Source organism: Hyperolius riggenbachi, chromosome 4 (assembly GCF_040937935.1).
Source record: "Hyperolius riggenbachi isolate aHypRig1 chromosome 4, aHypRig1.pri, whole genome shotgun sequence".
In the NCBI taxonomy this organism is placed as follows: Eukaryota; Metazoa; Chordata; class Amphibia; order Anura; family Hyperoliidae; genus Hyperolius; species Hyperolius riggenbachi.
Genome location: NC_090649.1, coordinates 32554911 through 32579972, shown reverse-complemented (window position 1 = coordinate 32579972; position 25062 = coordinate 32554911). Strand labels below are relative to the sequence as shown.

At 45.6% G+C, this 25062-nt stretch overlaps 1 protein-coding gene across 1 annotated transcript in view; it reads left to right on the top strand.

Moving 5' to 3' along the window:
- HADHA (hydroxyacyl-CoA dehydrogenase trifunctional multienzyme complex subunit alpha) overlaps positions 1 to 21358 on the top strand; it is a 49901-nt gene extending 28543 nt beyond the window's left edge. Inside the window, exons 7-20 of the mRNA XM_068279924.1 lie at positions 110 to 212; positions 340 to 462; positions 1487 to 1605; positions 2200 to 2256; positions 4103 to 4212; positions 5929 to 6063; positions 10419 to 10590; positions 10673 to 10759; positions 13488 to 13628; positions 14297 to 14365; positions 14457 to 14652; positions 16436 to 16550; positions 19967 to 20112; positions 20893 to 21358. Of these exons, the coding sequence (XP_068136025.1) occupies positions 110 to 212; positions 340 to 462; positions 1487 to 1605; positions 2200 to 2256; positions 4103 to 4212; positions 5929 to 6063; positions 10419 to 10590; positions 10673 to 10759; positions 13488 to 13628; positions 14297 to 14365; positions 14457 to 14652; positions 16436 to 16550; positions 19967 to 20112; positions 20893 to 21038 (1719 nt within the window). The 3' untranslated portion in view covers positions 21039 to 21358. The remainder of the gene's footprint in view (positions 1 to 109; positions 213 to 339; positions 463 to 1486; positions 1606 to 2199; positions 2257 to 4102; positions 4213 to 5928; positions 6064 to 10418; positions 10591 to 10672; positions 10760 to 13487; positions 13629 to 14296; positions 14366 to 14456; positions 14653 to 16435; positions 16551 to 19966; positions 20113 to 20892) is intronic.
- The last annotated feature ends 3704 nt before the right edge of the window (positions 21359 to 25062 follow it).

The window sequence follows — 25062 nt, the reverse complement described above, 5'->3', positions numbered from 1 at the left end:
GATTTTCACAGCAACTAATAAATGTGGATTTTCCTGAAGGCCCTTGTACAATGTGTTATAGTCCGTGTGCAGAGGCCTGACTGCTTATATTTTGTACCTTCTTCCTTAGTTGGGTCTTCCTACTGCCTATGATATGATGCTGACAGGGCGGAACATTCGGGCTGACCGAGCCAAGAAGATGGGCCTGGTGGATCAGCTTGTGGACCCCCTGGGTGAGTCCTCCTGACTTCGCTCACTCGGTTTTTGCTTTGGCCCTCAGTTGAGGGGTTCAGCATATTTACTGTTTCTGTAAGGAGTGGCCTCAGCGTGACCTCTCCCTTGTCCGCCCTCCTCTTGCAGGTCCTGGTCTGAAGAGTCCAGAGGATCGCACTGTGGAGTACCTGGAGGAGGTCGCTGTGGATTTCGCTAGAGGAATTGCCAACAACCAGATCTCCTTGAAGAAGAAGAAGGGATTGGTAGCAAGTAAGATGATCTTTACTCCTTCTGTCCCTTCTGGTGAGCCATGCTGCCCTCTTTTACATAACACACAGAGCAGCTGTCTTGTCAAAAATATCACCTGACACTGGGGACAGCGCGCCTCAGCAGTGCGCCTGGTGGCAGGAGTACAGTTGGTAATTCGCTGCTCCACTAGTGGCAAACGTCAATCCCTTAATGCACAGCGTGACCTCTGGCCTGGCGTAAGCTGCCCAGGGATGGAGTTTGCCTCAGTGACCGCACTCATGCTTATGTACGGTTGCCACTGCAAGCTCTGTCCCAATTGGCTAGCTGGCATCAGGCCAGTGGTCGTTATGGGACTGAAGAAAGTGAACCGCCATCCCTAGTCAGCAGTGATCACATGAGCTGAGCTGCAAGATCTATCATTAGATAGGTCCCTCTCTGATTTAATCTGATCAGAGGGATCTATTGCTTCACCACATAATGCAATTCCTAATAGACTTCATCATGAAAGCTATTAGGAATTTATCTATTAGAAATCATTCCGTTGCGGCCTGCTGGGCAGCCCACCAGGGGAGTCCCTGCGCGAGCAACCACCCCCCCCCCCCCCTCCCCCCGGGCACATGGGCACACTTTGGGGAACAACATTGGTTGTTGCAATATTAAATTCCGTTACCGCCGTACACCTGATCAAGCCCTTGCGACCGAAATTTCTCCGCCATTCCCGATCGGAAAATCAATCAGGAGGCCATGTTGAATTTCTCTTCCGATTGGATACAAATATGGAATGGGAATGTGGATCTGATCTGGCTCATACACTGGAGAGCGCTTTTTTAGCTTTTAAAAACATGCTCCCATTGACTTGCATTAAAATTCTTGCAAAATGGATGCGATTTTTACAGCGATTTTCATTCCAGTCAATGGGAGCGTGTTTTTGAAAACGGAACGCAGAGCACTCTGCAGTGTTTCTGCCCTTAGAGGTGGATAAAACTTCTGGCAGTTTCCATTTGGCTCTTCAGCGATTTGAACATTGTCTCCCCTCTCATTCCAGAGATCACAGACTACGTCATGTCCTTCCCATTTGTAAGGCAGCAGATCTACAAAGCTGTGGAGAAGAAAGTTATGAAGCAGACCAAAGGCCTTTACCCAGCCCCACTGAAGATCATCGAGGTAAGAGCTATTTCAGTTGTCACATTGTAGATCCCCAGTTATATGGACTCTTCTGGCATTAAAGAAACGCAGAGTCAAATCTCAACACATGACATACAGAGAAGTGCCAGCGTGCAGGTAACATTTAAAGCAAATCTGTGACTTTTTAAATTTAAACCGATATCTACCTCGGGAAGGGGAAGCTTCTGGATCCTGAATCCCCCCCACCCCCCCCGCCCTCCTCCAGTAATCAACAATATCAGTGGCTTGCTCAGGAACATGCCTCCTTTAGTCCTGCCCTGTGTCTCCTTTTGTCCTTCAACTGCTACCAGTTGCCCCCATGGTCTCCTTCCATCCTTCCCCGGGTCTCCTCCCCTCCACCCCATGTCTGGATCTCCATCTCTTCCCCCTGTGCCTTCCTCTATTTTTCTTCTGCACTCCTGCCTACTTCCACACCCCCCCCCCCCCCTCCCCCAAACGTCTTTGTCTCCTTCCACCCATCGTTGGGCGTTGCAATCAGAACGGTGAGACATTTGGAATTTGGGGATGACACGTATATTATAAAGGAATATTGTTTACAATTGATGTAATACCCTCCATGTTTTTCCCTGTCAGGTTGTGAAGACTGGAGTGGAGCAGGGATCGGAGGCTGGCTATACGGCAGAGTCACAGGTGGGTATAGCGCTCACTGCATTGCAATCAGACCCTTCGGAGGGGGCCACAGACTTTCACCCCAAGGTCCCCCCCCCCCCCCCTCCCCGCAGTGTTGCCTCTCTCACTCCCACAGCAGACCGACAGATCAGCGTGGCAACTCACCCGCACGAGCGTCGGTGCCACATGTGACCCAGGTGCAGTTTGCGATTGGCAGCAGCCGGGATGTGCATCTGCGACATATGGAAGAGCCGAGCAAATGAAGGCAGAGTAAAATGATTGGAGGGTTGCAGGAAAATCCAGAGAAGAGAGTGGAGTGAGGCGAGAACACTGAGCTGATGATCTGCCGGTCTGCTTTCACATCGCACACACTCCCTCCTCCCCCCTCCCCCGGGTGCACATCCCGGCTGCAGCCGATCACTAACTGCAGCTGTGGCACTACCGCTGTTAAGGCCCCAGCCTCCTCTCTTGTCCCATACTGATATCCCTCCTGTGAGGCCCTATCCGTGGCCCCTGCTGACCGCTATCAGTCAGTCAGTGTGATCTGATTGTACCGGAATGTTGTACGTGTCATGTCACTCACATGCTGTGCTGAGTTTAGAACAAAGGTTTTGAATCATAATGTTGCTATTTAAAGGTAATCTTAAAACCTTTTAAAATGTTTTGAAGTTTTGACAGCCATATAAAGCCTCCTGTGAACGTACCAAAAATACCTTGGAAAGTCTGACTTGAATGAAAAAAATGTAAATCCACAATTCACTCCAGTAAAATAGTTAAAGCTCCTAAAACTTAAATTATGTTTCACCAACGTAGCCCACAGCTCTACGCCAGTAAATAGTTTACAGATAAGTTACATAGAGAAACAAGGGCATTATGGCGCAAAGCACATATTGCGCTAAGTAAGCATAGAGGGGTAAGTCGGCAAATAGAGCAATTCCAAGATACAATAGGAGGGAGAGGCAGACCTAAGCTTGCTTGCGCAGCCTGAGAAGAAGGGGGCGAGAATGAAAGTCACTCTTACAAGCATAACAAATTGTGATCTCCATTCACTCCTGCATGTACAGATTTCAGCCACTGTATACATGGTTTCCCACATCACTTTATCCGCATGTGATTTGATGACCCTGATAAGTACAGTAACCCAAAGGTTACTAAATCTGTGTCCCTGGCATACATATGACTTTTCACTAGGAGTGGTCAGTGAAATGGAAATAGCTCGGAGCTGATGCAGGATTATGCAAATTTCGTATGCTAATTTATGGAGCTTGAGAATGAACCAATCAAATTCCTTGGTGGGATTTGATTGGTTAGTTTTCAAGCTGCTTACATTTGCATTTAGAATATAAATCAACCTGGTATTTGCATCTGCATCCATGCTGGGCAGCACGGTGGCGTAGTGGTAGCGCTCTCGCCTGGCAGCGCTCAGTACCCAGTACGAATCCCAGACAGGCCAACATCTGCACGGAGTTTGTATGTTCTCCCTGTGTCTGCGTGGGTTTCCTCCGGGCACTCCGGTTTCCTCCCACATTCCAAACACATACAGATAAGTTAATTGGCTTCCCCCCCAAAAATTGGCCCTAGACTACAATAAATACACTACATGAGACCTACAACTATGGTAGGGATTAAATTGCAAGCTCCTCTGAGGCACAGTTAATGACAAGGCTATGTACTCTGTACATCGCTGCGGAAGATGTCGGCGCTATATAAATACTAAAAAATGATCATCTCATTGACATTACCTACTTTTCACAGTAAGAAGTCCTGTTAATATGGTTTAGAATAAAAATAATTGGTTCTTGAAAATTCAATACCAATTTAAGTTATTAATTATAGCGATCTTCATAATCTCATTTTTCTCTTACAGAAATTTGGTGAACTGGCCATGACCAGCGAATCAAAAGCTCTCATCGGGCTCTACCATGGGCAGGTCCAATGCAAAAAGAATAAGTTCGGAGCCCCCCAGAAAGAAGTTAAGTGAGTATCTGAGGGCTTCAGTATAACCACCGGAGTCCTCTTCTGCACAAGTGCTTAAGCTCTTTAGAACCCTAAGGTCCCATTCACATGAGCGTTTTGCTGGCGATTTCGGCAAAAAGCTCAAGCGCTAGTGCTATAATACCCTATGGGCCCGTTCTTACTTGGGCGATTTGCGTTACTCGCCGGTGATTAACTCAAATCGCCAAACATGTAGCCTGCACCATTTCCAGGCGGTTTCCCAGCGATCGCGTTTAGTGCTATAGAAGCTCTAATCGCAGAAAAATTGCTGCAGTGTCCAGTGATTTTTCCGCGTTAATCGCAGAAAAATCAATTGCGCTTTTAAGTGTAAATGGGGCCTAAAAGGCTTTTTTTTTTTTTTTTTTTTTCTGCCTTGTAAGTCCTTAAAGGGAACCTAAACTGAGAAGAATATGGATGTTTCCTTTTAAACAATACCTGTTGCCTGGCAGTCCTGCTGATGCCTTTGGCTGCAATAGTGGCCAAATCACAGACCTGAAACAAGCATGCAGCTAATCCAGTCTGACTTCAGTCAGAGCACCTGATCTGCTGCATGCTTGTTCAGGGGCTGTGGCTAAAAGTATTAGACACACAGGATCAGCAGGAGAGTCTGGCAACTGGTATTATTTTAATAGGAAAAATCTGTATCCTTCTCCGTTTAGGTTCCCTTTAAAGGAAACCGTTGTGAAAAAAAAAAAAAAAAAAGAGTAGCAGGCATGTGTAGTGGGCTCTCCTCAAGCCTACAGCTTCACCCCTCCCCCTTACCCCCCACACCCCACCACAACCCCCCCTGGAACCTTCTGTGCAGGTGTGCTCACTTCATCTGGAGAGTACTGCGCTGACAGTAAGATCCCAATGGGCATTCGCATGCACCGACCTATCGGGAACTTTTTATCATATTTTTCTCTTTTGATTAGTCTTATTTTATTAGAATTCGTAGTTGGTGCATTTCTTCCCTACGCCAACTCCAGGTACCACAAATTCCTCAGACTGCAGAGGATGTTGATGATGCTGATATTGGGCACCTGCTAACCGACTCTGTGGCCTACGCTCTCACTGCCACCCTGTTCCAACCCACAAAAACACAATTTGGTTTGCACAACTTCCTGTTGTACTTCAATAAAATGTGCCCAACTTGGAATCCTGCACTGTTATGTGCACTACAGCTGCACAGGTTGAGAATACCTGCTGAGCAGGCCAATTATGGGGATAATGCAGTGTGCTTCTCTGCAGTGCACAAGCCACCTGCTCTTAGTTACAGCTCTTTTCCACTATGAAATGAGATCGGAATTGCATTTCAAACCAATTTCCACTAATGCGATTGAGCTGCTATACTCAGCAAAGTTCAATCACATTCAAAACGCAACAGGACGACAAATGCGCTCGGCCCAAAATCACGACGCAATTGGATCGCACTATTGGAAATGGCCACTGCCATTTCCGTTAGTTCTACTGTACCCTGTGTTTTGTGATCCGTTGGCAATCACAATCAGATCGCAAAAGCCAGGGTAGTGGAAAAGGGCCCTTAGTGGACTAAACACTGGAGTAACTGTATGGACAATAAAGAATACAGGAATGGGTATTTATTGCATGTTCTTTCGGGTTTTAATTCTGCTTTAAGGACCACTGAGTGTAAGAGGATGATTGTCCCTTTGTTGGGTCGTCTGATGTATATAATGAGTGCGTTGTTTCTCCTTGCAGGCATCTGGCCATCCTGGGGGCGGGGCTGATGGGAGCCGGTATTGCTCAAGTCTCTGTAGATAAAGGGCTGAATACCATCCTGAAGGACACGACGGTGGAAGGTCTGGGCAGAGGACAACAGCAGGTCTTCAAAGGGTAAGACTGGCGGAGTAATACTGCTACTGAATCCTAGTTATGTGACAACTGGACCTGAACTCTTGCACAGGACAGGCGGGAAACATCGAGAAATGCCCCCTGTATGTATTCAGCGAGTTTAGCCTAATTCCCCCTCATCTGTGACTAATCACAAGTGTAATATCATTTAGCTGTGTCTGCTGACTGAGAGTTAATTGGTAAACACAGAATAACAATATGTCTGCTTCCATGAAAGCAGGAAGTAGACACCCTGCAGATATATTGCAGGATTTGTATCAGCTGTAACAGACATGGTTTTCTTTAAAGGTTATGCTGTTGCTTATCTTTCAGAGCAGAGAGGAAGTTCAGATCCCCTTTGAACACCCAATGCTTTTGTCATTTTATTTCCTGTATTGGAGTTTGGAGTGGAAAGCCAACGTGCGATTTCTATCCAAACCGTTCTCCACCCAGAATCCTCTTGTTGGAGTTTTTCAACTTTTTAATTTTTTTTATTTTTTTTTGTTCTTGTGAATTTGTATCACCTAAATCAGAAATATTACCTATGAAAAAATATCATACAGTATTACCTTTTCTTTTGCAACCAGCAGACTGAGCTCCAACCTGTTCAGACTGGACCACTTAAAGCACACCTGAAGTGAGAGGGATATGGAGGCTGCCATATGTATTTCCTTATAAACCATACCAGTTGCCTGGCTGTCCTGCTGATCTATTCGGCTGCAGTAGTGTCTGAATCACACCAGAAACAAGCATGCAGCGATACTGTCAGATGTGTGACAATGTCAGAAACACCAGATCTGCTGCATGCTTGTTCAGGGGCTATGGCTAATAGTATTAGAGGCAGAGAATCAGCAGGGCTGCCGGACAACTGGTATTATTTAAAAGGAAATAAATATGGCCGCCTCCATATCCCCCATACTTCTGTTGTCCTTTAATATCGGTTTATAGCCTTGTAATAAAGCTGATGGATCTATAAAGGTTAATCAGGTCAACCCTTAGCCATCTTTTTCCCAAGCTAAATAGGCCCAGTTTGCCCAACCTTTGTTAGTATTTAAAGAGAAACTCCGACCAAGAATTGAACTTTATCCCAATCAGTAGCTGATACCCCCTTTTACATGAGAAATCGATTGCGTTTCACAAACAGACCCTCAAGGGGCGCTGTATGGCTGATATTGTGGTGAAACCTCTCCCACAAGAAGCTCTGAGTACCGCGGTACTCCTGGCAGTTTCCTGTCTGTGAACCTTGTTGCATGGGAAATAGTCGTTTACAGCTGTCTCCAACTGCCAAAACGGCTAGCAGCAGCTACATAACCTGCCCACAGTAAAAATGTCACCATGTAATGTCAGAATGTAAATCGGGAGAGGAAAGGTTTTACAATGGGCAAACACTGACTAAATCATTTATACATAATTATGGTAAAAATAAAGCACTTTTTTATTACATTATTTTCACTGGAGTTCCTCTTTAAGATCTTCCATCCACCCGATTGATTTAGTTGCCAATCTTTTTACCAGTTCAAGAAGATCAAAGTAATTCCTATAGACTGGTGCCCCAAACTGTATCCCATACTCCAGATGTGGCCCTACAAGTGATTTTAAACTCCTCTTTTTAGACAAACTTAAAGTGGTCTAACACCCAGCATTTCAACTTTGCTTTAAAAGATTGCTTACAGCTTATAAACTATTATGCCAGATTTTTTTTTTAGCAGAAATTCACTGAATGAATTAAACATGACATTTTAGTGCTGCATTTAGCTAGAAATCCTCCTCCGTGCTTGCTTGTTTAGTTACAAATGTATCTATCTACAATGTAACAAACAAACACTGCTCTGACAAAGAGGGCTTCCCTGGCAGGCTTTTCAAAGGTCTATTTGTATTCCAAATAAAGATACATTTGTAACTAAAGATAAGAACGGATGGGATGCGGATTCCTAGTTAAATCCAACACTAAAATGTCATGTTTAACCCATTCAGTGAATTTCTGCTTAAAAAAAAATCTGGCATAATAGTTTGTAAGCTGTAAGCAATCTTTTAAAGCAAAGTTGTAATGCTGGGTGTTAAACCGCTTTAAAAATATCAAGTATGCCAGTTCAATTTTATCGAGATGAGCGGGGAGCTGGCAGTTGCCTTCCTCAGAATGCAGTAGCAGTCAGTTTGAAAAAGTTGAACTCTCTAGATCTTTTCCAGAAGATGGCACAGGCGGGTACAGACATTGGATTGTTGACCAAACGATCACCATGTACAGTGTTCTCCCCAGGCTCTTTTTTTTTTTGTTTTCGTGACCACCCGGCTGTCACGGCTCACCCCCTCCTTTGCTGTAAGCATAGTAACCCACAGAAGCACTGGCCATGCATTCTCATCTCGCCCCACCTGGCGACTTTTTCTTGCCACCCGGCTATTTCATTCCACCCGGCTGGAAAACATTTTTGGGGGCGAACACTGATGTATTGTCTGTATGAAGATAATGGTGTATCATTCCTACTGGCATAAACTGAAGTAAGAGGGATATGGAGGCTGCCATATTTCTTTCCTTTTAAACAATACCAGTTGCAAAGCTAGCCTGTTGATCTATTTGGCTGCAGTAGTGTCTGAATCGCACACCTGAAACAAGCATGCAACTTACCCAGTCACACTTCAGTCAGAGCAATTGATCTGCTGCATGCTTGTTCAGGGCCTAATGCTAAGAGTATTCAGTATTCTCCCCAGAATTTTTTTCCAGCTGGGTGGCATGAAAGAGTAGTCGGGTGAAGCGAGATGAGAATGCAGGGCTGGTGCTTCTGTGCACACCTCTGCTTACAGAGGAGGAGGTGAGCTGATGACAGCCGGGTGCTCATCAAAACTAGCCGGGTGGAGCACCCAGCTAAAAGAGCCTGGGGAGAACACTGTTGTTGGAGGCAGAGAAATCAGCAGGTCTGCCAGGCAATTTGTATTGTTTAAAAGGAAATGAGGAAATGAATATGGCAACCTTCGTAATCCCTCTTTTTTCAGGTGTGCTTTAAAGGAACAATATCAAACCAAGTGTTATAAAATGACAATGTACAAATAGGCCTCAATTCACTGAGCTTTATCGAACACTTTATTCAACGTTTGATAATTTCCCTCATGAGTAAAATCTAATTTTGAATTCACTAAGGTGTTATATATTTATCAAATGTTTTATCGATAAACGTCCAATAAATCTATAACACCTTAGTGAATTCAAAATTAGATTTCACCCATGAGGTAAATTATCAAATGTTCGATAAAAGTGTTCGATAAAGCCTAGTGAATTAAGGCCATAGTGTCTAAGTAGCTGTGTAAACATTTTCCTACTTTTTCATGTTAAATATCAGAGGCAAAAGCTTTAATTCATTGTGTGTAGATTTTAGCTACGCTTGGAATGTCTCTCATTTGCAAAGGTACGAATCTCTGCAGTCTGACATGCTAAGAACAGTGTAATGCCTGTCGGGTATCAGGTTTCACACACACAATTACAGATGTTTATGTTGCACATAAGATACCTTTTATCTGCTCTCTGTGAGAGAAAGCTCTGCCTGTCTCTGACTGAGCTCTCTGCACACACAGGGTTAACAGATGCACTGTGAGGGAATCCCCCCCCCCCCCCCCCCCCTCCCCTCATGGCTCAGTCTGCCGAGATTACAGCAGATTGCCATCAGAAAAATGTGAAAGGAATGAATTACAGTAAACAGATAAGGATTCAAATGTATACACCGGTACTTAGCAGCACTTTAAAAACATTTCCTATCGCAATTGAAAAAAAAATGTTAATCAATAGTGTTCCTTTAAGCCTGGTATACACCTTCAATTTTAATTGGCCAATGATTGGCACATTTTAATTGCTTCTATGTAGGGTGAGAGCAAACAGATATTGAATACTATGATCAGATTGTGCAGGTGAGCTCTCGTACTACAAGGAGGTGGTAAACCTTGCCAATCATTAACTGATCAAAATCGGATGTGTTTGCACCCTTAAGCGGAGTACCCACAGCCAGATGGATCGGGGAACTCCACCAATGAATGATCGTTCCCTGATCCATCTGACCGGATTGGCAAGCGTCATTGGCGCCATCGTAAACTAATGATCATACACACAATCGTGGAAAACCGCGAAAGTCAATGAGGATTGGAACTATTTTCCGCAATTGAATACAACATGGCTATCATTCAGAACCGAACGATCGCTGTGGGCGACGTACATCGAGAAACATTCTTAATCGAATTTTGGTTAAATGTGTGTGTGATATCTCCTCAAAAAATGGCGTTGTGGGTGCTGGCCTTTATATCGGGTTGTGCTGTGCGTATTCACATTCTTCATGCAGCAAGATTCTGGGTCACAAGATCCTTTCTCTCCTCTGCAGCCTGAATGACAAGGTGAAGAAGAAGACTCTGTCCTCCTTCGAGAGAGACTCCGTGATGAGTCACCTGACCGGCCAGCTGGACTACAAGGGCTTCGACAAGGCCGACATGGTGATCGAGGCCGTCTTCGAGGACATTAAAATCAAACACAAAGTCCTGCAGGAGGTGGAAGCAGTGAGTGTCAGCTCTTGTGCATCGCGCTCACGATCCCGCCATTGCCTCTGCTGCTTAATAATCTCCTCCGTCTCCTCCACAGGTTGTGCCCCCGCACTGTATATTTGCCAGTAACACGTCCGCATTGCCCATCGGGCAGATCGCTGCTGTCAGCAAGAGACCCGACAAGGTGAGCTTTACCGTAAATACTTCATTTGACACGGATAGGATTGCGTAATTCTTCCTGTATCCAAACTTTAAATGGCGTTGACTGGACTTATTGCAGTTGGTATAAGCTTTGATTAGATCCCTTTTCCTGGATAACATTGGCACTGGGGATTTGGACACGACTCCATCCTGTATTACGTTAGATTTTGGTTATCATAAGCGTCAGGCCCTGAGCATTCGCAACGCTAGTGCGGTGTCTGGTTAGCGTTACCATGGGACGTCTGTGAGTAATGGGTCCATTAGACACCCTCTCTCCAGGGATATAATGTATTGCCCAACCTGGTTCCCCCCTCTCCCCCATATTATCCTTGGGGTCCTGTCGCATGGGCAGCTGACAAGTGTTGAATTCACTGCCTGTCAGCTGCGCTCCTGCACCGGTAGGTTTTAGCTAGCGCTAGTTACCGGCGCTGTACTGGACCCTCCCCTTCCAAAAAAAACCCACACAGTGAAATCTGAGCACAGCCACCCTCACTCGACATATCGCGTTCCTCCGTTGCCCTGTACCACCACTGCTATGCCGCGCTTGACGCGCATGGTTTAACAACTGCTGCAGTTCGGCAGCTTTTAAAGTGCACCTGAATTGCACTGGCAGACAACAGACGTTTGTCTGAAAGGGGCCTAAAACATAAGAGACACGTCTGTAGTTTGTGGCCGCGCTCACTTCTGTGAATGAGCGTGGCTGCACTGCGCAGGACGCCCCATGTCTGCTCAGCTCTGTCTAAATCGCTCTGTGATAAAGCCCCCCCCCCCCCCCTTGTGGAAGAAGTTTGGTATGGGCTCTGGATTATCCAGAAGCTTCCTTCTACTGAGGTGAGAATACATTTGGGGCACTTATTCCCTTGAGGTACACCTTTTATATACCAGTGTTTTTTTTGGCGGGGGGGGGGGGGGTGTTTACACTTTAGCAGTCGTGTGACTTTGTTCCATATTTCAACTCGTGAATTCCAGCGATCTATCCTAGATAGGACTGGTCGGAGAGATGCTAATAGCTTGGAGTTGATGCTAGAAATATAGGTAAACTGGTAATTCTTAGCGTCTTATCGTCCATCCCTCGTCACGGAGTTCAGAAGTCTATAGAATGGTCACTCATCAGGCATAGAGCTGGACTGTAGCCAAAATTAGCCCTTACAGTTATACCCACTGCTGCTGAACCTTGCCAGGTTCTGTCATAGGAACAGTCCATACAGTAGTTGCCGGCGTGTGATTGGTGTGTCAGTGTGGTTGCGGTTGTGTCGTGGCGGGGTGGCCATCCCATGTGTTTTTTATGTGTTTTTTAACTTCTTTCACTTTCACTTCTTCACTTTTTCAACAATTAATAAAATCAGATATTTTAGAGATATTGAGTTTGGTGTTTCATATTTGTTGGGCAGTACATGCTCCACCACGTATTTCAACCGGCCCTAATTGTGATTGTAGCCAAACTTCTGTTTTTCTGTCTGTGTCCCTGCTGCAGAGACATAGCCTCACTTCCTGTTGTGTGACCGCCATGTACCACCCAGGAGGAGGAAGGGAGGGATTATGGGGGAGATTTATTAATGCATTACCGACAGTGTTTTTTCTTCTTACCGTATATACTGGCGTATAAGACGACTTTTTAACCCCTAAAAATCTTCTGAAAAGTCGGGGGTCGTCTTATACGCCGGATGTCAGTCAGGAGGGTGCCGGGTGCCAGGCATAGTTGTAAATACCGTACTTATGGTGCAGTCCCCTGGTTAATAGATCGCATTCTCCGCCTAATTGCTCCTTGCGAGCAGCCGCTCGCACGGGTGCGGTGCCTCTTCCGGGGTCACCTGACTGGTGATGCGTGCGCTCCACTGATGACGCTCATAGAAGAGATTGCCGGGCTCTTCCATGAGCGTCATCAGTGGAGCGCACGCATCACCAGTCAGGTGACCCCGGAAGAGGCACTGCACCCGTGCGAGCGGCTGCTCGCAAGGAGCAATTAGGCGGAGAATGCGATCTATTAACCAGGGGACTGCACCATAAGTACGGTATTTACAACTCTGCCTGGCACCCGGCATGCTCGCTCACAGACAGGGGTAGTCTTATACGGCGAGTATACCCCAAACTGTATATTGTAAGAGGAAAAGTTGGGGGGTCGTCTTATACGCCCAGTCGCCTTATACGCCAGTATATACGGTAATCTGTTCTAACCAGCAGGGAGAACAGTTCTGCATGATAGTAAGAACCTTCTTAAATCCTAGGTAATAGTGGCAATTTAGCATGAATTTCTAGAGCTGCACTACAGTTAAGAGAAGTGCAAATCCATCGCTAAACTGTCGCAGATTAAGAAGTGCTTCATAGCAGCTCTACAGATGTAGAACTACAGGCTAGACATGATTTGTGATGTGCTCCTCCCCCTGCTGAATTTTTCCTCAGAGCGTGCTGCTATCGATACAGCAGTAGTGTTGGTTACCTTAGCAACAGCAATTCCCCTCACACACTGCACTGTCTGAGAGACCTTCCTAGCTCCTATTTTACAACAGTCTTAGAAGGAATCTGCACAATCTAATGATTTCTTACGATGCCTGAGACAGTTCTGCATGGATTTCTAAAAACCTACCAATATTTTGTCAGACACTCTTGATAAATCTGGCCCTATGAGCCTGTCTGTCCAGTTACGTTACTGTGAATGATAAGTGTGGTAGGCTGTGAGTAACCCCGGCTGTGCCGTTCCCTCCCCTGCTCAGGTGATCGGGATGCACTATTTCTCTCCGGTGGACAAGATGCAGCTGCTGGAGATCATCACTACAGACAAGACCTCCCAGGACACAGCAGCCTCCGCCGTAGCCATCGGCCTCAAGCAAGGCAAAGTCATCATCGTGGTGAAGGTGAGCTGTGTGTAGCTTGGTGCCATCTAGTGGCAGGTAAGGGATATGGCAGGCTTACTAGGCGATAGCGAGGAAAAAGTGCTAACCCTTTAAAGTGGACCTGAACTCAGGACTTCTTCTCTTCTCTAAAAGAGGAGCAACAGCATAATGACCTTTAAAGAGAAAAACCTTTGTGTTACAGCTGATACAAATCCTGCAATAAAACTTCATTGTGTCTACTTCCTGCTTTTATGGAAGACATAAGGTTAACATCCTGCGTTTAAAAATGCAGTACGGTGCCTTCTGGGAAAGTATACTGCTGATTATTCATCACTTTCCTTTTGCAGTAAGCTGTGCATGGTGGGGCAGAGGGAAGGGTTTCCAGATAATTCCATCTTGCATGCAGATTTAATGCAAATTGTATGCAGCTTGGGATTGGGTCGATTGTATGTGCTACTGGCTGAATTTGATTGTCCTATTTATGAGCTGATGGTGAGAAAATAGAGGCTGACTGAGATGAGATAATTACAGCAGAGACACTCTGAATAGATTGGAGTGCTTGCACTGCAGGGTGAGATTCCTGGCTGCATTATAAACACAGTGCAGTGTTTAAATGGAATTCGATTTTGTGACTGACAATCCCGCTTTAATGTCTTTTCTGGTAAATCTGAATATTCTGTATATTTCAGGACGGACCTGGATTCTACACCACCAGGTGCTTGGCTCCCATGATGGCTGAGGTTGTGCGGGTCCTTCAGGTCAGTGATGATCTTTCTCCTCTGTTTGAAGATCACATTATTTCTGGAAACCTCTCTGAACCCTTTGTCTGCGTTCTCTTTTCTGTAACAGGAAGGGGTTGGGCCTAAGAAGCTGGACTCCCTGACCACTGGGTTTGGGTTCCCTGTGGGCGCCTCCACGCTGGCGGATGAAGTGGGTATCGATGTGGCGGCTCACGTGGCTGAGGATCTGGGGAAGGCTTTTGGAGAGCGCTTCTCAGGAGGGAACATTGAGCTGCTGAAAGCCATGGTGCAGAAGGGATTTCTGGGTAAGAGCACTATTATGGGGCCTCCTCCATATCCTAAGCTAAAGGTCCACACCCATGGCAAGATTTCATGGTTACGGCAAACGATTTACGGCAAACTATTGCTCATTCTAGGCAATATTGTATAACCATCATTTAACAAAAAGAAACAATGGTTAAGAAAGGCCAACGACCCACGACAATCGTTTTTGTTTTGAACAGCCGTCGTGCCAGATTACATTGCAAATGATCGTTCACATTTTCGCTAAAGTCAATTAACTTTAGCAGAAATATTTTGTTCATTTGAACAATCATTTTTATATTTATTCGCATCCTGTCCCACGTGTTACACTTAGCGCAATAATGAATGATAGATCAGGAAACGATCGTTCGGAGTTCTCCTTCTAATCCTTCTGTGGGTACTTGGCTTAAAAACGCATTTGTTGTATCAAATTGAAGTAAAATCAAATCTTTGTTGTTTGTGTGGCCAACTTGAAGGGGTGCTGAGGTGAAAATTATGCTGTTCCATTATCCCCACCATCAGTTTAATATGGACAGCATACATTTCTACATAGACTTGTGTTAAAAAAAATAGCTCCTAACACCAATTCTGCATCATTCCATCAGCTTATCCTGACAGGGTAGCGACAGGCTGGCTGTTCCCTGCTCTCTCCTAAGGCCTTATTTCCACAAGCAGTTGATATAGGCCATTAAAAGCCTCTCAAACTCACACAACTGCTTGCTGCTGCCTGGTAACTGCTTGCTGAGCACACTGTTCAGCCGCCTGTGGAAATGAGCCCTAACTGCTATCAGCCTTCCGTTTCTCTGAAACGGCTGATTTATTGCTCTGCTCGCACTGTGTTGTTGTAGGCTTCTCACATGTAGCTACAACGTAACTTAAAGGAATCATCTGGCAAATTACATGAAAGCCAATTTACTTACCTTGGGCTTTCTCCAGCCCCTTGCAGCCGACTGTCCCACGCTGACAGTACCGTTTGCAGCCACCGGCCCGAGGTCCCCACAGGGTGCAGGAGACTACCTCAAGATCGTCCTTACTGCGCCTGCGCGAAGTGCCGCTGTCAATCAAGCCCACATTGTACATGGCGTACTGTGCAGTACTTCTACGGACAAGTGGCCTTGATTGACAGCGGCGCTTCACGCAGGCGCGGTAGAGGACGCCTGGAGAGACATTGCCTGTGTCCCCGGCCGGCACCGGAGAGCGTAGCTGCGGCATGGGACATGTCAGCTGCAAGGAGCTGGAGAAAGCCCCAGGTAAGTAAATCTGCTTTCATTTAATTCGCCTGATTCCTTTAATAAACAAGCTGTAAATATTTTGAAGCTGGCAGGAATAGAACCTGCACATTTACTTTGCAGCTACATGTGAGAAGCCTGCAACATAATGAGTAATAAATTAGCTGTGTCCGAGAGATGGAAGGCTGATGGCAGTTAAGGGGGAGCAGATAACAGCCAGCCCTGCCCCTTCCCACCCCATTGCATCCGCGTGAGGGACAGCTGGTGTAATGATGCAGATCAGCTGTGTAGAAGAACAGAATTGGTGTCAGTAGCAAATTTTTTTTTTTTACACAAGCTCTATGGTGAATATTATATTAAATAACTGATGGGGATAATGGAACAATTTTCGCTATAGTGCCCCTTTTAAGAAGCTCTAGATGCAGCAGTTCAGGAGCAGAGTCTGGTTTTGGTAGGTGAGAGACGGAGCCCTGTTCTGTTGTATTGATGAAGAATGATGTTCGTTTGAGGATGAGAGAAGCAGCATATCCTGAATGTTTGTGATTCTTTCTCGCAGGCCGTAAGTCAGGCAAAGGCTTCTATGTGTACCAGGAGGGTGTGAGGGAGAGAGCCATCAACTCCGGCACAGAGGAGCTTCTGGAGAAATTCAAGATGCCGGCCAAACCCGAAGTGTAAGTCCCGCTATGTGTAACCTATCCGGATAGTACAGTATGTGGCCTCCTTATTGCAGCTACACTGTGTCTCAGTAGACCTGTCTCAGCACACAAAGATGTTTTATTGCTTATGCGTCTGGACTTGGGGTGCATACTCGCATCCAATTTTGATTGGGCAATTTTACCACTCCCATGTAGTATGAGAGCTTTACCTACACGGTCTGTTAGCCCTCGTACTACAAAGAGGTGGTTAAATTGGCCAATAAAGATTGGAAGTGTATATGCACCTTTAGGCTTAAATGCAGGAACATACCATACACACTTAGGCCACATAGACACATCAGACCATAGTCTTTTGAAAATGAAAGATCACAGACTAATTTTACCCCCTTCCATGTAGTATGAGAGCCATACTCTACACAGTCTATTCTATGGCGCTGAACTCCTCATCAGACAGAAATTTTTGCAAGATGCTGCACACACAGATGCTGTACAGACACAAAGGATCATTATCTGTTCCTGCAAAGGATCCATTCCTGCAAATTGCATTCATAGTCTATGAGATCTGCAGATCTTCATACACACCTTGTTTAACAGACATTCATCTGCAGATCAGATCCACCAGGATGGATTTTCAGATCTGCAGATGAATATCAGTTAAAAAGGTGTGTATGATGATCTGCAGATCTCATAGACTATGAATGCATTTTGCAGGAACAGATCTTTTGCAGATACTGATCTGTTGCATGTGTACAGCATCTGTGTGTGCAGCATCTTGCAAAGATTTCTATCTGATGGGGAGTTCAGCTCCATAGAAAAGACTGTGTAGAGTATGGCTCTCATACTACATGAAGGGAGGTAACATTGGTCTGTGATCTTTCATTTTCCAAAGACGTGTGTGTGTGTGTGTGTGTGTGTGTGTGTGTGTGTGTGTGTGTGTGTGTGTGTGTGTGTGTGTGTGTGTGTGTGTGTGTGTGTGTGTGTGTGTGTGTGTGTGTGTGTGTGTGTGTGTGTGTGTGTGTGTGTGTGTGTGTGTGTGTGTGTGTGTGTGTGTGTGTGTGTGTGTGTGTGTGTGTGTGTGTCTGCCTTTAGATCTACAACTGTGCCAGTCCAGCTGTCAGGAATGAGAGGCGAGATGACGGCAAACAAGTGATCCCATTTATTCTGGCATGTAAAGCTATAAATACATGGCCTGCTTGAGCCAATGTGCCTGTGCAGTTGCTCATTCTACAGAATTTACTTGTACTGCACATCAATTGTTTCCATCGGAAATTGATCGAAGCGTCGCACTGCATCTGAAATATGCCCATTTATCGATTACCGCTATTGCCCTGCCCCTGATTGAAAAAACTTTTCTATCCAGTCTGTCACTTCAGCTTTGCTTCCTCACGTTTCTTAAAGGACTTCCGAGGCCAAAATGAAGAAAATTACACTATACCTTTTTATTAGCAGAATCCACGGAGGACGTCCTGCACGACCCCCACTCCGTTCCGCTGTCAATGCAGGCCTTTCCGTTCCCCCAGGGCATGGCCCGACCCCACCGAACGGGTCGCATCGATTCCACCTCTAAGATGTCCACCGCCTTGATCCGCGGCTGCGCAGTACGCTTTGCCGCGAGTGCGACTGCGCAGCCTTTAGCCCGCCTCCCGCCGCGTAGTGGGTCCCGGCATGCTCCCCATGTGTACGTCGGGCGTGCTCACATCATTGCGCAGTCGCACTCACGGCAAAGCGTACTGCGCAGCCGCGGATCAAGGCGGTGGCCATCTTAGAGGTGGAATCGATGCGACCCGTTCGGTGGGGTCGGGCCATGGGTGGAACGGAGTGGGGGACGTGCAGGACGTCCTCCGTGGATTCTGCTAATAAAAAGGTATAGTGTAATTTTCTTCATTTTGGCCTCGGAAGTCCTTTTAAAGAGAACCAGAGATGAAGCACCCTCTTGTATTTTACCTTATAAATCAGTGGGAACATGACAGTAAACACCTAATCTGCTCTTTGTTTCATTGTTCTCTGTTTAATCTGACTGTTATTACCTCTGATAAGAATCCCCGACTGAGCACTCAGTCTAGCTTTGCTACGGAAAGATTATAGCTGAGTCTGTCTTCTCTGGTGTCTTTTCAAGCCCAAGCCTGCCCCCTTGTGGCTCTGCTATAATGACTGTTATAATTATTCCTTGCAAAGCCAGACTGAATGCTCAGTCCGGGATTCTTATCACAGCTGAGAACAGACACTTCTAGCAGTGAGGATGAAACAGAGAGCAGGGTAGGTGTTTTCTCTAAAGTGCTTACTGATATATATGGTAAAATACACAAGGGTGCTTTCGTCTCTGGTTCCCTTTAACCCCCTTGCCGGTCCAATACCCGCCGGCAAGGGGGCAGCGCAGCACTTTTTTTTTTTTTTTTTTTTTTTTTTATCATGTAGCGAGGGCTCGCTACATGATAGCCGCTGAGCAGCGGCAGCTCTGCAGCCACTCTGATCGCTTCCGGCGATCGGAGTAAGCAGGAAATCCCGTTCAGACCCAAATCCCATAGACCCTGAACAAGCATACAGCAGATCAGGTGTTTCTGACATTATGGTCAGATCTGACAAGATTAGCTGCATGCTTGTTTCTGGTGTGATTTAGACACTACTGCAGCCAAATAGATCAACAGAGCTGCCAGGCAACTGGTATTGCTTAACAAGAAATAAATGTCAGCCTCCATATTCTTCTCACTTCAGTTGTCCTTTAAAGCAGGGACAGTTATACTATCACGGGGGGGGGGGGGGGGGGGGGGGGGACCGCATATATTAGATAAATACTTGTTCTATTCGCATACCATATGTATTGTACTGTTCACATTTCATTTCAGTTAATCTTGTATAGTAAATAAAGAAACTGGTTCCTGGCATTTTCCATTTTTACGTCTTCTGACTGAAGCCAGTCTTGATGTCATTTCCTCCCTTACTCTTTAGTTTGTTTATTTTTTCTCCTTGAAACTGCACTGTCATATCTAGCTTTTTTGTAAGCACAGAATAGATCAGATTTCAGCAGCTCACTGAACAGCCCTCAGCCAGTCGGTGAGGAGCAGGAAAGTGGGAAGGTAGATAACAAGCTTCACTCTCTCCGAAATGTGCCAGAATAGAGCCAGGTTTACTGAGATAAGATTGATTACAGCAGACACATTTATGATTATATTGGAATGCTTGCAATGTGTTGTCAGGCTGCATACTGCATAATAAACACAGAGCAAGTGAGTAAATGTAATTTGATTTTGTGGCTGACCATCCCGCTTCAATAACACCTGAGCATTCTGGTCTGGAGGTCTTCCCGCTAAAGCCTCTTGAAGATGGAAGCCGCCAAGTGCTTTTGCTCACCAGAATTCATACAATTATTTTAGCAGGATTTGTCCTTCTTGTACAACTTGGATTCTTTGTGATGGTGTCTCTTTCCCTCGTAGCTCCTCCGATGAGGACATCCAGTTGCGTCTGCTCACCCGGTTTGTGAACGAGGCCGTCTTGTGTCTGCAGGAAGGTATCCTGAGCAATCCCGTTGAAGGAGACATCGGTGCCGTGTTTGGCCTCGGCTTCCCACCATGCCTTGGGGGTAAGTGTGTGATCCCTTCACAAACTAGAAGATGATGCCACTAAGCCCACCTTCAGTACAGCCTAGGAAGAAGACAGTCCTGTCCTGACAGTCTCAGCATTTTTTTCTTCCAGGCTTTAATTCTGCTTTTTCAGTGTACTGTATACAGTTCCTAAAGTACCCTTGAAGCGATTAGATACTTAACTCAGCTTTGAGTAGTCTAGAGCACAGGTGTCGAACCCCAGGCCTGGAGGGCCAGATCCATGCCAGCGTTTAGATGGACTGAGAAAGAGAGGAATGTGTTCTACTTGGTGGACCACACCTTTCCCGATTCACACCCATCAATTAATTTGAGCTGTGTCAAAAATGTGTGAGGATCTTGGCCCTCGAAGGACCGGTTTAACATCCCTGGTCTAGAGGCTTCCTCAGTCCCAGTCAAGCCCACCCTTCCAGTGCATGGTCCCTCTATCTTCTGGCAATACTCCCAGCTGTGGACGAGTAAGGTCCTCTTGTGCCCAGTAGAACAAAGCCACTCATCCACAGCTTTTTTTATTCCTCCATGCACTTTGCTCTACTGGGCATGCTTAGACCTTACTCAGACATGCCCAGTCCGAATGTGCTTGTCCACAGCCGGGAGCACCCCCAGAAGGCATTTATTCAACTTGCACTGAGTCGAATAGATATTGAGGGACCCTGGGTTGTATTGTTGGGCTTAACAAGGATCATGGTACCTCTCTAGTAGAACACTGGATGTAATGTCACATGCTGCAGATTAATTATAAACTTCTCTATCCACCACAGGCCCATTTAGATACACAGACGCCTTTGGAGCAAGTCGGATCGTAGACAAGATGAGGAAATACGAGAGCGTTTACGGAAGCCAGTTCACACCCTGCCAGCTTCTTCTTGATCACGCGAAGGACCCCAACAAGAAGTTCCACCACTAACCACCTGCCCCCACTCCCCCATAGGGGGTCCCGATCAGTATCTGAACACCTAGGACGGGTGATTGTATGGAGGCTGCTGAGGAGAGACAAGGCTTGACCGTTACTAAAGTTTGAAGCCGTAGGTGCCTTAGATTTACCACTACTGAGGTACCACGTCCCTGACCTGATTAAGCTTTTCTCGGATGGAGTTGAATTTTTGCACTTAGCGCTGGCTGATAGACTCTAATGTCCCCTGTGGATGAGGAAACGAGGTTGCTCGCACCCCAGCCAAACGTCCATTCCATGCAACGTGGACAAGATTAATAAAGCCTTTCTTTTCATTTGTCTCTCGCCTCCTTTTTTGTTTGGGGTTGGTCCTGATTCTTTTTTGTATTAAAGGGTATCATTAAAAAGCGGCTACTGGTGAACCCAAAGTGGAATTCCCAGCTTTGATTAAATACTAACCAGTAGAGAGAAGACAAATGACTCCTTATCCATGGAAAGCTGAGGAAAAACTTGTAGGAGGTGCCCAGAAACTTTAAATCATAGAATATAGAAGTCAATTTCTAACCTCCATCAATCTTTAGAGGCGCCCGCAACTGCTGCAGACTTAGGCACTTTATTAACCTGAGGAAGCGGGCCAGTACCCATGAAACGCATTGTCTTATTGTTTTGTGCATCATTAAATGTATTTCAACCCATCATATCGTTTGTTTGTTGATGGAGTTCAGAACGATTTACTTCTGTACTCTATGATTAAAAGTTTGTTATATTCTTGGTCCTCTTACAAGTATTTCTCAGCTATAGTCCAACCCTTCGGGGCAGTATATGGTACACCACATGTCCAAATGCCTAAGGAGAGAGACCAACAGATCTGGGATACCGAACGGGAACGGTTATTTTCCTGTAGGCTCTGTCGGTGGTTTGCAGGAGTGAAAGCCACCCTTGTGAGTATAATCTATAAGGCTAGGTCCACACTAGACCCGGTTGCAGGACGGACACTGCAGTCCGGATCAGGGGAAGTACCCACCGTACTGCAAACTGAAAGTGCATCAGTTTTGCATCAGTTTCCGTTCAGGTTTTTCCCTGACAGAAAACGTCTCCATCATTAGGAAGGATTTTTTTGGGGCCAATCATAAAGCTCAGGCTATCCGTTTTCACATCAGTTTTTTGCCTGTGGAGCTGGAGATGCGTTTTCTCATTGCTTTTCACTACCCCCTGCGTGTATCCGTGGTCCTGATCCGTTGCGTGAAAATGCAGCAGGTCCGGACCTTCCGTTCAGGTTTTGAAAACGGATCCCCGCAAACGCAGACGGATCCGTTTTTTTCTTGGGTGAGGACGGCTGCTATTTTCAACATTAGAATCCGGGACTCCGTTTTTCATCAGGTTTGAAAAATGCAGCCACGGATACGTTTCCGGACCTAGTGTGGACTGGGCCTTACTCTATCCTAACCACCTTTACCTAACGATACTGCACCATGGGGCTCCTGGTCCCTCTCATTACAGAACCTTGGTGGTTTGAAGTATAACCACCAGGAATCATCCCACAATCCTATCCAAGGAAAGGCATCTCGTTGGTCCCTGGACTTCCTCTTCTTTCCTTCTTTGGATGTCTTCTCCCTGTTTCTCTAGTGAAGATCATACAGCCATGTCTCCCAAGATGGCCCCCAATGTCAAAGCCTTTTCCAGTATTTGGCTCTATGAGGGGTGTAAAGGGTGCAGCTTTGATAGGTCTTTTTATTCGGTTATCTCCTCCGTGCTTTGAGTGACTGAAAGCTACATAGCAGACATCAGACCTTAGCATGGTCCAGGGAAAGAAGCCCAACTAAACACTGAATAAGCCACATCCTGGTAGCCAGTAGGTGAATATAAACAGTATATAGATTGAAAATGGCGGACATAATACCCTTTCATGGGCCAGATGTGCTTGCCAGTGCAATACATCATACTTCCTCCCTTCTCTGAATTTAGCTTGTGGGCAGGTCAATGTGATGTGAAACCCAAAGTAGGGAGAAAAATAGGACTAGCATTTCCCAACATCCTTGCATTACAGTAGAAAGTGTGTCCACATGAGGAGGAGGGACTTGTGCAGGAAACTGTGTTGAAGGACCACTATCGCGTATACCATTCTTCTATGTTGCTGTCACTCACAGTAGGTAGTAGAATTCTGACAGGGTTTGGACTAGTCCATCTCTTCATAGGGGATTCTCAGCAAGGCTTTTATTCTTTATAAAGATATTACCTAAAAAGGATTTATACAATGATGCTGGCCAGCCTCCCTGTTCGCTAGTTTTTTGGCAGTCGGACAGAGCAACTGCCATTCACTGATTGCTTTTGAAAATAAACAAAACCCTGAGAATCCCTTATGAGGAGATGGGCTAGTCCAAAACCTGTTGGTAATGTCAGATTTCTACTACCTACTGTAAGTGACAGCATTATAGGAGAAAAGTTATTTATGGTTCATTTTACTCTGGAAGAAATGGGCTTCTTATTTGTATGTGTTTACATGGATTTTAAATGTTACAATTTTCGTGATAGTGGTCCCTTAACATTGTGAGGTGCAGGAAGTAGATGTTAGACTGTTGTCCTACAACTATTCAACCAGAAGCTAGCCAGGCAAGAGAGGTCATAAGTCCGTATGGATAGAAATACCATTGTAGGCACTCGTGCTTCTGAAGTCTACCGCGGCGGCACAGACACATGGGTCGGAGACTGCCAACGGGGCGCACAGCGCTAGAATGAAGGGAACATAAGAGAACGGGAAGGTTTTATAAAACCCAGAGCCTTCCACTCTTCATAGGTGAGGATCTGTTTGTTTTTTGTTTTTTTTATTTTGCTTCAGTCTCCCTTTCAGTGTCGCATACAACTTCTTTTTGCTGGATTTCCGCCTGAGGCCTGTTAGGATTAGTAATAGAGCACTGAGCTGTGACGTGCGCTTTGCTATTGACTCCACTAATAGAGCCTTCCTCTGCATAAAAGCAAGGCTGGTATGTACCACCTTCTGTTTAGAAAGGGTTCTTAGTGGCATTTAGATACTGTACTATTGATTTGGCTAGCATAGCAGGTGTGTGAGCTGAAATCAATAGTAAAGTGCGGAGGGTTCATTCACAGGCTTGTAAAGTGTTTGTAAATGGCAACTGCTGGGAGCAAAACGTGTTTTTTTTTTAAATATATATATTTAACTCCAATGTGCAAGTAAGAAAATCTGATCTGAGAGACAGAAGCTGCTTATGAACTACTATTTATACCCAACACTGCAATAAAAGGACACCTGAAGTGAGAGTGATATGGAAGATGCTATATTTCCTTTTAAACGATACACGTTACCTGGCTGATCTCGAGGACTGCAGTAGTATCGTAATCACACACCCTGAAACAAGCATGTGGCTAAACCAGTCACACTTCAGACACCTGATCTGCTGCATGTCTGTTCAGGGGCTGTGGCTAGAAGTATTAGAGGCAGCTGAGCAGCAGGACAGCCAGGCAACTGGTATTGGTTAGAAGGAAGTAAATATGGCACCTATCTAGGTGAATGCGGTGGTGTAGTGGATAGTACTCTCGCCTTTAAGTCCCAGCCAGAGCACTATCTGTACGGATGGCTCTCTCGGTACTCCGGTTTCCTCCCACATCCCAAGAACATACAGGTCTTTTATCTGGCGTCCCCATCAAATTGGCCCTAGGCTACAATTGATACAAGATGGATACAATGCATATACCTATAGTAGGAATTAGAGTGTGAGCTCCTCTGAGGACAGTCAGTGACATGACTATGTACTCTGTAAAGTGCTGCAGAAGACGTCAGTGCTATATAAATACATGATAATAATATGGTAAGATATTACACTGACTATGGCAGGATTAGAGTGTGAGCTCCTCTGAGGACAGTCAGTGACATGACTATGTACTCTGTAAAGTGCTGCAGAAGATGTCAGTGCTATATAAATACATGATAATAATATGGTAAGATACTACACTGACTATGGTAGGATTAGAGTGTGAGCTCCTCTGGGGACAGTCAGTGACATGACTATGTACTCTGTACAGT